The sequence below is a fragment of the Rhinopithecus bieti genome, unplaced genomic scaffold, assembly GCF_001698545.2.
Source record: "Rhinopithecus bieti isolate Rb0 unplaced genomic scaffold, ASM169854v2 scaffold_19708, whole genome shotgun sequence".
NCBI classification, from domain to species: domain Eukaryota; kingdom Metazoa; phylum Chordata; class Mammalia; order Primates; family Cercopithecidae; genus Rhinopithecus; species Rhinopithecus bieti.
In genome coordinates this window covers 2,715,722-2,729,863 of record NW_016810765.1, presented here as the reverse complement: position 1 = coordinate 2,729,863, position 14,142 = coordinate 2,715,722, and the positions used below count along the sequence as shown (strand labels likewise).

Genomic DNA, 14,142 nt, shown 5'->3' with positions numbered 1-14,142 from the left:
CTAAAAATTCCTATTTACTGAGTTTAGGTTGAGGCTTCTTTCGAGAGCCCACTAGGGATTCTACCGCACAGCCAACGGTGAGCAGCACTATCTCTAAAACACTTTACCTGGGCACAGGCTTCCTAACCTCCACAGGCCCATGGGGCTCCCAAATTCGATCCCTAGTGGAACTGGGGTGGGCAGTGGTGCTGGATGCTTGGAGCTGTTCTGGGGCTGCCTGGGATTGCATCTGCCTTCACGTCTCCTGGGAGGGACTCCCTCAGGGCAGCTGGGATGGATCCAGCCTGGTGAGGCACGCATTGTCCCCTCAGAGCGGCCACAGCACTGGCTGTGTCCAGTTCCATCAGTGGGAGCTGCCCTGAGAGTGACGAGGACCCTCAGACCCTCAGAGCCACTTCTCTGTCAGGTTGGGGACAGTTGCGGTGGAACACTCATGTCCTCCTTATCATCCTTTTCCCTGAACTTGCATTAAGACCTCTTGACCTTTTAGAAAAATGTCTTTTGTTTCCAAGGCATGAAAGTAAATCAATAAAGGACTCAGTCCAGGATTAGGCAATAACTGAACAAATTGTATCTTGTATTTCTTGAGAGCAGACTTTTCTCTGAGGAGCATAGCTTATATTACCTAATTAGTGAAGGATTAACCCATTTAATTGTGTCATTGTGCAAAGAACAGAAATCTTGGCTGCCGCCCAGCTCTCTCAATTGGAGATTTTTGTTTTTTGTTAAGACAAGACATTCAGTTATCAATATAAAAAGAAATGGCTCCAAATTTGTTTCAGGAATTATTTGTGACGTTCCTCAGGAAACTCAAAAGATTAGTAAGGTGCACAAGGGACCAGTATCTCAGCCCAAAGTGCTTAGAAATTAACACTTTCTCCTCTCTTAAAAATCACAAAATATTTGGAGAAAAATTAAGTGGTTGTCACTCCAGACTTTCCCCTCCTGGTTGTAGATCTGTATTATATCCACTCTGTATACTGTCTGGGAATTTTTCATATATTTTGTTTCCTTGGAGATCATTATCGATAAGATCATAATAAATTTTAAAGCTTTAATACATTCCAGATCGTAATTCCCCCAAAGTGTACTGAGTGGCAGAAGGAGCCTGGGTGTCTGGAAGTTGTGGGGAAAGAGTGATTTATGGCATGTCCCTCTTGAGTGTGTGTGCTGAGCTTGGATTTTTTTTCACTCTGATCCCTTCCTTCCCTACAGGGAAGTTCTTATTTCTTTCCTCTTAGAAATACTTAAGAACAGAATGCTATCTAGAACAATTATTGTCACAGACAAGATTTGTTTGTGCCCTATCTGCTCTCAGTAAATTAGGAGCATTTAGTATCTTCTTGCCAATGTCTGACATTTAGAAATTATCACTGTCTTTCTCCGTAACCTTCCCCAGGTCCCACTATTACAGGGGCTTGGGAAAGTTATTTAAATATTCCAGATAAGGCCGGGCATGGTGGCTCACGCCTGTAATCTCAGCACTTTGGGAGGCCGAGGCAGGCAGATCACGAGGTCAGGAGATTGAGACCACCATCCTGGCTAACACAGTGAAACACTGTCACTACTAAAAATACAAAAAATTAGCCGGGCATGGTGGTACGCACCTGTGGTCCCAGCTACTCGGGAGGCTGAGGCAGGAGAATCGCTTGAACCCAGGAGGTGGAGGTTGCAGTGAGCTGAGATCATGCCACTGCACTCTAGCCTGGGCAACAGAATGAGACTCCATCTCAAAACAAAAACAAAAAACAAACAAACAAAAAAAACAACAAAAAAAGACGTTCTGAACAACAGTATGCTCACCCATCAAATGGGCCACTGCTCTGCTTATAAAGTGTGGCACAGGGTGGGTTCCCAGTAGCACTGCCTCCCATCTCTGCCAATGTCTAGCATTCCTAGGGGCAGTGGCCTTGCTAGAAGAGCCTTGTCATTTGACTGCTGAGGCCCAGTCTGGAAGCCCATAACCAACTGAGGTGGCCGTGTCAGGTCTGAAGTTGGCACTTCCCTACTTGGTAATCCCAGTGATCACATGACACAGGAAATTTGTCAAATGTGGGTAGGAACCTTCCTTCTCCAAGTTGCACCAAAGCCTTTCTTCTTTCATTCCTGTGAGTTTTGGGCTGGAGAAGAGCTGCAATGCAACAGGAGAGGGGACCCAGAAGGGGAAGGTCGGTAAGAGGCTTGGGGAGGGGCAAACAGAAGTAGGAGGCCTGTTGCCTTGGGCTCCACATGCTCACCAGCCTCAGCAGACAGTGGTCCAGAGACTGCGGCAGGGCAAGGGAAGAGATGGATGGACTGGCAATGTGCCATGTTGTTTCCAAAATATTTCCTTTCTACTTCATCCCAAGTCCCTTGTTTTTCACTTAGAACCGCATGGAAGAGAGCAAAGCCTTATTTAAAACCATCATCACCTACCCCTGGTTTCTGAATTCGTCTGTGATTTTATTCTTGAACAAGAAGGATCTTTTGGAAGAGAAAATCATGTACTCTCATCTAATTAGCTATTTCCCAGAATACACTGGTAAGTGTCTATCTTGTGGACAGTATTTCTGTGTTGATCTCGTCCACCTCCTGGGCATCAGTCTAGAGTTACCACAGCAAAAAGGGTCTCCCTGGTCTGCCTAGAACAGCCTCTCTCCCTATTCCCACCTTCAGACAGAAGCTCTAGTTGCACCATTGTGTGTTTTCACCGAAGCACCTCCACACATGCTTCCCTCGGTGCTGGGAATATCCTCGCCAACTCCTTTCACTGCCTCCACGTTGTTCTCCAAAACCCAGCTAAGGCCTCCCCTTTTCTAGGAGCATTTCTGGCCTCCCCTGTCCATCTGGTCTGCAGTAGGGGTGCCTCCTCCTTTCTGCTCCCTTGGCAGCCTGATTCCCGCTTGCTCTCTTGGCCACATCATGCTATGTCGTATCCTCTGCTCACTCAGCTCTCTTCCCAGTTGGCTCCGTGAGGGCAGAGACTCTGCTTGATTTATCTGTGCATTCCTCGTGCCAGTCGGAGTACCTGGTGCTTCTTATGTGTATGTTAGACTGTGGCATCCCTTTTCCCAGACACATGGCGGACTCTGAAGCTCTTTATACATAACATGTCCAAGGTAGGAGAGTCTCATGCCCTGTTGCTAATTGTTTCTGATACAGGAGATCTCAAACATTCAGTTTGACACTGATACTTAGTGGATTCATGTTTTAGCTCTCTTCTTTCCCCTTTTACTAACCATACTGGCTGTGTAGTATAGCACCCTTGAGCTTTAAAATCAGCCTGATAATGTTAGTTCCCACATTCTTCCTTTTCTCTCTCCTAGACCAGAGCTGTCTGTCCATATATGTTAGCAAGGATTACTTCTCTTCAAAAGTGGTCCAAATCAGACAGATTGGATCACTATGTTTAAACAAATCACTGTAAAGTACAATTTTTAGATACCAGAGGACATTTCAAAATATGACTATTTTATGGGTTCATGATGATACCATAAAAATAATGCTGCAGGTAAACTGTTCCCTAGAAATAAAGATGGATCAAAGCAGGATCTCAAATAAGAACAAGAGTACATTAAAAAAATGGTTCTTGGGGCCAGGCACAGTGGCTTACGCCTGTAATCCCAGCACTTTGGGAGGCCAAGATGGGTGGATCACCTGAGGTCAGGAGTTCAAGACCATTGTGGCCAACATGGTAAAACCCCGTCTCTGCTAAAAATACAAAATCGCTGCACGTAGTGGCACGCATCTGTAATCCCAGCTATTTGGGAGGCTGAGGAAGGAGAATTGCTTGAACCCCAAAAGTGGAGGTTGCAGTGAGCTGAGATTGCGCCACTGTACTCCAGCCTGGGCTACAGAGCAAGACTCTGTCTCAAAAAACAAACAAAAAAAAGTGGTTCTTGGGAGGACATGGTGTTAAGTCTGTGTCTTTATTCCCCTAATTGCACTTGTGACTAGGACCAAAGCAGGATGTCAAAGCTGCCAGAGACTTTATCCTGAAGCTTTACCAAGATCAGAATCCTGACAAAGAGAAAGTCATCTACTCTCACTTCACATGTGCTACAGATACAGACAATATTCGCTTTGTGTTTGCTGCTGTCAAAGACACAATTCTACAGCTAAACCTAAGGGAATTCAACCTTGTTTAAAAGCTGCTGCCCACTCCTCCCCCATAACAGAAGATGTGATTTGCAAACTCCTTGTTTTATTTGCAAGTGCTTCTGACATCTCCAGAGCCAGCCCCGTGCCAGGCACGAAGGACGTCATGCAGATCGTGGAGACAGAGATGGGTGATGGAACTTGGAAGACATTTGAATTTACCAAAATACTTTAAAAGTCCTTGCATCCCAAATTGTTTTAGTAATTATTTTCTTGACTTTTGGCTGTAAGATTTTGTGTAATTTTTTAATATGGTGTTTTCTAGAATTTTTAAAGGCCACTTTTAGTTTTAAATTTCAAGTATGTTTAAAAATAGCAATTAAAATTATGTAAGCAAGGAGCCTGTTAGTTTATAGATCATGCCTTGAAACCTCTAGAACTAATTTGGGTGACTTTTAAAAAATGCTAATGGGTCTGAAGCTTTTTATTAAATCTTGTAATTTAGAGACATTTTTAATTGTGTTTCTCACCTCATGCTGAAGGCTGACTGCTTTAACTTGCCACCAAAGATTTTTTTTTGAACACTTAGTTCTTTTTGTGTGTTAATTTTCTAAGCCAAATTAATAGATATACAAGTATATCTAACTTAGCTTTGCCACAATTTGACCACCAGGAAGCCAAAGCTGGCATAGAGTAATGGGCTCTAGATAGCATGTATGTTGTATTGGTGAAAAATGTGTGTGTGTATATATATACATTTTTATCCCCAATGTATATGACTAGGTCTTGTAAACGTATGAAATGGCTAAAAGCCCATACTGTTTGACAAATGTTATGTAACCCTGCCAAAGTTCTGATGGCCACCACAGATTTGCTGTTTGAATTATGTATGCTGTGCCTTTCTGAGGAGGCTAAGAATATACCATTCTGCTATTATCACTGGGTTATGTTGTGTTTCTTAGAGCTCATGGTTGACTGATTGGTTCTGTTCCTAAACAGGAAAATGCTGTGGCCTTAATAGTAACTCGGAAACTTTCTTAAGATTCCTCCTTTCAAGGCAAGTCTGTACGCATCATCGTGGCATGCTGCAGTTCCCTCAGTAGCTGGCTGGGTCAAGCAGAAGGAGAATCCTCTGGGAAGTAAGAGTGCTCCACACTAAAGGCCCAAGATGGTTTTGTGCATGTGTGCACACACGCCTGCGCGCGCACACACACCATTTGGGGATGTAAGGTATGAAGTGTCTATCTCAAATGAGTCTATGAAATGCACCTCGGTTGGCTAACATCCGTTATGGAACCATGCGTCCCCATTCTGTGGGAACAATTCCAAGTGCTGAAAAAGACAAATTATTCTGATATGTAGCGATTCTACAATAGCAACATCTAACTTTAAAAAAATGAATCCTTACTCAAGAGATCAATGCAGTAACAACAGCTTTTGTGGAAGTTCACAGATTGATGTTAAAATTTATCTAGAACAGTAAAGGTCCAGAAATAGCTGAGACAATTTTGCACTAGAACAGAGAGAGGGGAGTGGAGGTCTTTAGGATATCTAGAAGCACAAACAAAATACAAGACAATCTCCCTCCCCACTCATGATGGGCTAAAGGCTATGGACTGGGTTTCGCTAGCCAATTAACATAAAAAGGGTTCAACAGAATCCAGTAATCAGGGAAATTAAACAATGAAGAATTCCATTTCTTATTTCAAGCACTTTCTAGCATTGAGTTTTTGTTAATTTATAGTTGGCTGACCACTTAAAGCATACAAGAAAATGATGGCTTTCCATATTCTAGTTGTAGGAGGGCTGTTAAATAAGTCATTCAAAGGGTGGTAACAATATTTTCTTAAGGCATGGAAAGGCTAGACACTCAATATCAGAGGTGAATTACCTCTGCCATTGTTGATTCTGCCAGTAGAAAATTCCCTCCTGGCCCTTCATTCAATATACTCATTACTTACTGGGGAAATGAGTCATGCGGAGTTTTCTAAGGTTAAGAGGCAGAATGTCGGTGGTTAAGAATTCATTAGGTTGAGACCATCCTGGCCAACACGGTGAAACCCCATCTCTACTAAAAATAAAAAATACAAAAATTAGCTGGGTGTGGTGCTGCGCACCTGTAGTCCCAGCGACTCAGGAGGCTGAGGCAGGAAAATCGCTTGAACCTGGGAGGTGGAGGTTGCAGTGAGCCAAGACTGTGCCACTGCACTCCAGCCTGGTGACAGAGCAAGACTCTGTCTCAAAAAAAAAAAAAAAAAAGATTTCACTAGGTACTATACCATACCACCCCCAAGCTTTTAGTCAGCAATGATCATGCAGGGCTGGAATGTCGCCTGCTTTGACTGAAAAATCAGGACCTTGGACAATCTGTTATTCACATTTATTTAAGCCCCAAAGAAAGAGGGTGGAGTTTATATAGGCAAGGGAAAGCTATTGATAATGTTTCCAGTTCTATCAAAAAACTAAAAACAGAAGCAGACCAAAGATCAGAAATCTTTATTTGACAAAGGTATACATGGTGAAAATGGGTAGTCATCTTACCATGCAATCCAAATCTACCAATACCAAGAAATGATTATTGTTAAGAAAGTCATTAGTGAGCATGGCCAACCAATTTTTAGAGAGAGGAATAAAAGAATAAGATTAGTTTCAAAAGGAAGAACTTCACTGTAAGCATGTGTGTTTATAAATTATCTTAGAATACACAAAACCAAGGTAGAGACCGCGCCACAGGCAACTGAGCCAAGCACACATAAAAGAGGAATGAGGAACAGAAAAGTGTAGGAAATCCTGCAGCGATGCAGAAATAGATATTTTTAAAACGATCATAACCAATGACCATATTTTCATCAAAGAATAAACATTCCAAAGCAGCACAGGCTATTTGATCAATTAAAAAAACTAGCAAGAGAAAATATTTTTAAAGTGCACCTTTCCTGAAAAATTCATTTTTGTATGTAATACACAGTCACATACAGAGATCATTATTTATAAAAGTCTGTAACAATCTATCTGACCTTGTAACAAGTCCCAGATACCATTCCTAATAGTTTGTGAGTGTGGCTATTAAATCATTGATATTGAAAATATTTCAGTGTAATCTATGCTACATTTTTACTTGAATGTTTTTCAGCCCGAGAATTGGGAACTTTTGAGTAACGAATTGAACACCGGAGGTACGATGGCATAACAGGAAATGTTGGGATTTTCCAACATGTTCTACTTTAATTATACTTCTGATTATTAGATATCTCATTATACCAATCTCACAGGGTTTCTTGTTACAAGGACTTCATTAGAAGGAGCACATTATTGAGGTATCAGAGTAACACTAAATGAATAGTTCAATGACTGACAGGGATTTTCTATCATCACAGTGTGATATCTATCATCATAGCAGGTGTTAAACGATAATTTGTATTTGTATAAAGTAATAAAAACTTTAAAAATATACCCATAGCAGCCTAAAAAAATTGAAGTTATATTTCTTGTATAGCTTTTGGGTAACCAAAATTTTTTTTTGAAAATGCCATAATGCTTTAAAAAAAGAACTAATCTGTAATTCTAAAGTAAAAAATTTTTTAAATGACATGGAAAAATTTACTTTACAAAAGAGGAAATATAAAGTAGAAAAAGGTTTCAATAAAAGAAACATGAGTAAGGTTTGTAGTAGAGTAGGATTCTGTATCTTCTCAATGTGCTGGCTTTGCTTTTCGGATAGTCCTGAAACAAATACTACTTTAGACCAATTGTGACAGTGGGAGAAAAGTTTGCTCTAACAGCCGGAGTGGCCAAAAATTGACAGTACAGATTACAAGAATCGCAATTTTAACCGACGAATCCTAGCTTGATTAGGTTGCCATTAATGATAAGGTGTAACTTCAAAAGTATATTTCAAAGGACTAAGCAGGAGAGTGAATGGGTTTCCTTTTAGAGTTGTGCTATACTGAATAGCACCAAAGAAAATCAGATTGACTAAGTCTGTATTGAGTCCTGCATATGGAATGTGAGTTATTTACCTTTTCTACTTGGATCTTAAAGCAATGAGGAAATCCACGGTTTTTAGTAAAAAGGCATTGATATTTGCATAGTGAATATTTTGGCCCTACCATAATGTGCCCTATATATTAGCTCCCAATTTTTAAAGGCCTTTGCCACCTGTATGGTCAATCAGCCAAAAGGCAGATGGTGCAAATTCAACGGACTCCAAAGGATAATGTCTGTCCCCAGTTCTATGATAGTAAAATGCTTAGTGGTAAAGAGGTTAAAGTACATCTAGGTAAACAAAAGACTGCTGTGGCCTTTTGTGGGTGCTGTTTGTGGATCTGATTTTTCTATGCTTTTTCTGGTTCCACTGGATCATATGAGGTGCCTGATACATAGCAGAGAAGAAAAATATTTCAGAAACCAAACAAGAGTGATTCCATCTTCTCACTCAAAAGAGAAAGTGCTGAGCCTCTCTAGACTTCCTGAGCTGTGGATCTGCTGCTCCTTATCTAAGGTCAGGCTCCACACAATCCAGACTCTTCCAACAGTCACTGGATGGCCCATGCCTCCTGCAGAGTCTTTCAAGCTTTCTTTTTTTCAATTGCATTTCATAATAGGAAACACTTTATCTTGTGACCCCGTATACACAGTAAATAGAAGATTTTGCTGAAACAGGAACCAATACTTAACCATTTTACATGCTCTACTGTTCCTCTATTTTTTATTTCACTTTTAAAATATACTGGTCTTGAGCTGTTAAGTTGATTTCATGACCCACTAATGAGTTAGGACTTAGTGTGGAAAAACAGCATCCCTGAGGATTTGGGTTGATCCTGACAAAAGGTAACAAGCAATAGCCCTGGAACCCGAAAAGATTTCTCTGAACTGTGTTGGCCGAGCCACCAAAGCATCCACTGTCAATATATTTGGCACATCCTTTGAGCTTCTACAGGCAAACTAATCAAGTATATTGTCCTAATCTTTTTAATACAGGGGCCTACGTGAAGGGGCACTTGACATAGCCTGAGGGATCAACGAATACTGGCAAGTGATAACTGGATAATTTAGGTGCAGGAAATTCAGTACTTGTGTAGAGTTCTTTTAATTTAATCTTACTTTTTACCAGACAGTAATACGATGCTACTATGTGGGATGTTTCTATGAGATGAGCTAGGTGCATAGATACTCACTGGAACAATATTACTGCTATTACCATCAGAAGAAATGAGAGAGATAATCTATGATAGAAAAGATCATGTAAGTCTAACAAAGATTTATTCATTTGGAGGCCACAGGATAGTTGTCTCCAAATGGATTAGGATTGTGGAGGAGAGGGGTAGGTAAGAACTGCCTACAGGTGGTAATGATTATTTAGGGTCCAGATAACAACTCAGCCACACTAAACTGACCTTGGGATTTTTGCAAACAGTAGAGGAAAAGCAGCAAATATATACACTCTAAAAGGGAAGACACTGGAGAAATGTATGTGCCTTTTGGCTCAGAGAGTATTTTCTAAATGTGAAGAAATCAAAGTCGCTCTTTCTAATGATTATGATTTTCTGGTGGAGAGTTGGCAGGGAACTCTGTCTTGGTCCTTGCATAATTATCATAGACCAGAAGACATGCTATGCTGGAATTAAGGGCCTAGTAATAGAGTTAGCAAATAATACATGGAAGGGGCACAAGACTGAACACCTCATTCCATAGCCACCACCAAACAACTTAGACAAGCTTAAATTTCTCCAGCAGAGAGCCATTTATTGTAGTTTAATTTAGGGCAGATGGTTTTTAAATACAAGAAGATTCTATATTCTAACCTTCAAGAAAATGGGCTATAGAATCAAACAAAACTAAATTGTAAAATGTGATACTAAAAATACTGACTCGTTATCTAGTGATCTGATGTTCTTAGTGTTTTTGTTTAGATGAAGACAATCTTCTAAAACAAATAATACGACGTAGCTCTTGAAACTGTGGGTCCCTCTAGAGACCAGGAAGCGATGGGAGGAGGTGATGTGTAAACGAGTGGCAGGGAAAGAAGAGATATTTCATGGTTCTTATGGCAAGGGAACAAGAAAGACAGGCACTATCCTTTCTATGTGGACTAGTTACAAGACCCACTCCTGCTGGCTGCCAGAGGACACCAGAAGAATTTCTATGTTTACTATTTATGTAAGGCTTTTCTGCTTCACGACACTACACCCAGGGAGGCAGGGGGCTGTAATTTTTCTGAGACTGGTGAAATCGTAACACTGGAATGGGTAATAAAGTATTTTGTTTTGGATTAGGACAATCTGATAATGCAAGCTCTCTGACTACCTCTACTCTTAGGTTTAATTCTGACAAAAGCAAAACTGGAGGAGCAAATACGCAGAGAAAATATGCACTTTTTTTTTTTTTTAAACAAAGGTCAACATGGAAACACACTTTCATGTGGTTTGAAATGTGTGGTTTGATTCAATTTAAGTTCAGCAAAGCAAAAAGCATTTTGGGAGAAACTACTGAGAATAAACAATGTGTTTTAGTACTCAGAGAGAAATCAGAAGCATTTAGTAGATTTGGTCAGCAAGAAATAACAATTACAATATAGCATGCTGTTTATTTTAGCTTTTACAACAAAGCAAGGGTTTTAGCCCGAGAAGAATTTCACAACCATTGACTATACAGAGTCTTCAATTCCACAAACAGTTTATAACAACTCGGTGGCACATACAACATGCATCGAATACTCTGTATTATTCAGTATCTAAACAGGGTCCTGCGTCATTCTCTTCATAGTTCACAATCATACTTTCATTCCCTTTTACCTGAAACAGTCCATTAATATTAAGGTGCAAAGATCTTGGACAAAAACCAAGAAAGAAAACCTCATGTCCTTATTTTTACTAATGTATAGCTGATGATTTCTGTGATGAGCTGTAAATTTAGAAGAGTGACTCTCATTTGAATAACTGTAGAGAAAGCAAACCAGAAATTCTCAATCTGTTGGCAACAGGACAGCTTATTGGGCTAGATTTTCGGGTACATACACTTACTTATGAGAAGGACTGTCTGTTGGAAGCATAATTCGCTGTATCTAAGATGTTGGGAATTTTGTATATTCCATGTTAACAGTGAATGGAAAGTAGGCATTGTTAAGGCTTTAGATATTCTCCTTTGATATTAGCAGTCTATTAAAAACATGACTTGGATAAACCAAGTAGATCTCATGAAATACACTTGAGGAAATGTTTCGAAGTCCCTAAAGTTCTCAGAGACTTCCTTTTTTGAGTAGCATACTCATTTCTTTAAGTTTTCTTAAGGGGAGGCTTCAATCTATGTTATAAATTGTATTTTAAAAGATTGTTTTTAATAATCATGCTATGCATTTTAAGTATAATTCAAATCTATCCTTTATATTAAAAATAAGGAAAATAATATCAAAATATTTGTCTATAAAAAGAACTTCATGATTCTGAAGAAACCACCACCGAAGTTCTCTTGATACCACTGAGGCAATGTTTGATTTGATTGTTTACCCATCACTCAGGGAGTCTGAAGTAAGCATGATGGAAATTCAAAATGTGAACTAGAAACATTAAACTTGGCTCCATGTGGAGATGAATTATGGGCAGCCTCTCCAGCATTACAGAGAAAAACTTGGAGCAAATATTTAAGATTCATAATTTTTTCTTCTTTTACAAAATAATTATAAAGAGATGCATGATTCAAGTTAGAAAACCAGGTAATTGCTGAAGAATTGAAATATTTTAATCACATAGCTGTTTTACCTGATTCTGTTGTTTTTTGTTTTTTTTTTTTAGCATCCAGAATACAGGGTACTTGAAATTATTTCTGTAATATGCTTCCCAAACAGGTTTTGGAAGGTATAGTCTAAGAGCTGTAATTCCTTATTGCTGTGTGTCTTCAGGCAGTGTTCTCTGTCAGAGGCTTGGAGAAGGTTCTCTTGCTTCTTCTAGTTTTGTAAGGATCCACTGCGGTGGGAAAATAAAGGAACATTTGCTTACGTCAGTGAACTTGCAGTGAAACAAAATGTAATGAATGGAGACCTAGAAGTTAGCTTTATAGTTTAGTTAGGTACATACTGACCGCCAATACATAAAATTCATCCTGCAAAAGAGATCATTCACTTCAATGGCCCAGATGACTCAGGGACAGTGGTACTTGGTTTAATAGTAGGAATGCGGTTTTTCTAAGGTCTTTGGATATTCATCTTCAGAATAAGTGAAATGAGCCAGCCTGAGAGAAAAAAATTCCTTCCCATCCATGCTGATTTTATATCATGAACTTCCATGAATCCAGATATAGGATTCTACTAATGGAGTAGAAATAAGTATATAATTCCAGAGAGGGTAGCAGAAGCGACATTCTTGAGCATTTTAGGTGCTCTTACAATATATTTTCTATTCTAAAATAATTTGAAATAAAAATAAAATGTAAATGTAATACACAACCTTTCTACCAGTAATGTCTATTATTATTGTGTATGGATGACAGATCAAGGCCATGGAGGTGATACAGGGTTTATTCTAATATACAAATATTTCACAGAGATGTTTGTGCTTCTTTAACTTAAGAAGAGCCTAGGTTCCTGAGCAACATGGCCAAATAGGAACAGCTCCAGCCTCCAGCTTCCAGTGCGAGTGACACAGAAGATGGGTGATTTCTGCATTTTCAACTGAGGTACTGGGTTGATCTCACTGGGGAGTGCCGGACAATCAGTGCTGGTCAGCTGGTGCAGCCCGACCAGTGAGAGCTGAAGCAGGGAAAGGCATCACCTCACCTGGGAAGCGCAAAGGGGAAGGGAATCCCTTTTCCTAGCCGGGAAACTGAAAATCGGGTAACTCCCAGCCTAATACTGCACTTTACCAAGGGTCTTAGCAAACGGCACACCAGGAGATTATATCCCACACCTGACCCAGAGGGTCCCACGCCCACGGAGCCTCCCTCATTGCTAGCACAGCAGTCTGAGATCGAACTGCAAGGTGGCAGCAAGGCTGGGGGAGGGGCACCCGCCATTGCTGAGGCTTAAGTAGATAAAGATGCGGGAAGCTCAAACTGGGTGGAGCCTACCGCAGCTCAAGGAGGCCTGCCTGCCTCTGAAGATGACTCCTCTGGGAACAGGGCATAGCTAAACAAAAAGCAGCAGAAACCTCTGCAGATGTAAATGACCCTGTCTGACAGCTTTGAAGAGAGCAGTGGGTCTCCCAGCACGGAGATTGAGATATGAGAACGGACAGACTGCCTGCTCAAGGGTCCCTGACCCGTGAGTAGCCTAACCGGGAGACATCCCCCACTAGGTGCACACCGACACCTCACACGGCTGGGCACATCTCTGAAACAAAGTTTCCCGAGCAAGAATCCCACAGCAACACTCGCTATTCAGCAACATTCTATCTTCTGCAGCCTCCACTGCTGATACCCAGGCAAACAGGGTCTGGAGTGGACCTCAAGCAAGCTCCAACAGCTCCAACAGGGTCCTGACTGTTAGAAGGAAAACTAACAAACAGAAAGGACACCCACACATATCCAGCCAAACTAAGTTGCATAAGTGAAGGAGAAATAAAATCCTTTACAGACAAGCAAATGCTTAGAGATTTTGTCACTACCAGGCCTGCCCTTCAAGAGACCCTGAAGGAAGCACTAAACATGGAAAGGAACAACCAGTACCAGCCATTGCAAAAACATGCCAAAATGTAAAGACAATCGATGCTAGGAAAAAACTACATCAACTAGCGAGCAAAATAACCAGCTAATATCACAGTGACAGGATCAAGTTCACACATAACAATATTAACCTTAAATGTAAATGGACTAAATGGTCCAATTAAAAGATACAGACTGGCAAATTGATAGAGTCAAGACCCATCAGTTTGCTGGATTCAGGAGACCCATCTCACATGCAGAGACACACACAGGCTCAAAATAAAGGGATGGAGGAAGATCTACCAAGCAAATGGAAAACAAAAAAAAGCAGGGGTTGCAATCCTAGTCTCTGATAAAACAGACTTTAAACCATCAAAGATCAAAAGAGACAAAGAAGGCCATTACATAATGGTAAAGGGATCAATTCAACGG

The 14,142-nt window shown here is 40.5% G+C and overlaps 2 protein-coding genes across 2 annotated transcripts in view; one reads left to right on the top strand and one right to left on the bottom strand.

Moving 5' to 3' along the window:
* GNA14 (G protein subunit alpha 14) overlaps positions 1-5,013 on the top strand; it is a 228,761-nt gene extending 223,748 nt beyond the window's left edge. Inside the window, exons 6-7 of the mRNA XM_017892770.1 lie at positions 2,368-2,521; positions 3,937-5,013. Of these exons, the coding sequence (XP_017748259.1) occupies positions 2,368-2,521; positions 3,937-4,127 (345 nt within the window). The 3' untranslated portion in view covers positions 4,128-5,013. The remainder of the gene's footprint in view (positions 1-2,367; positions 2,522-3,936) is intronic.
* A 1,545-nt stretch (positions 5,014-6,558) lies between these two features.
* Positions 6,559-14,142, bottom strand: part of VPS13A (vacuolar protein sorting 13 homolog A) — a 255,836-nt gene continuing 248,252 nt past the window's right edge. The window contains 1 exon segment of the mRNA XM_017892695.1: positions 6,559-12,038. Within this exon segment, the coding sequence (XP_017748184.1) occupies positions 11,988-12,038 (51 nt within the window). The 3' untranslated portion in view covers positions 6,559-11,987.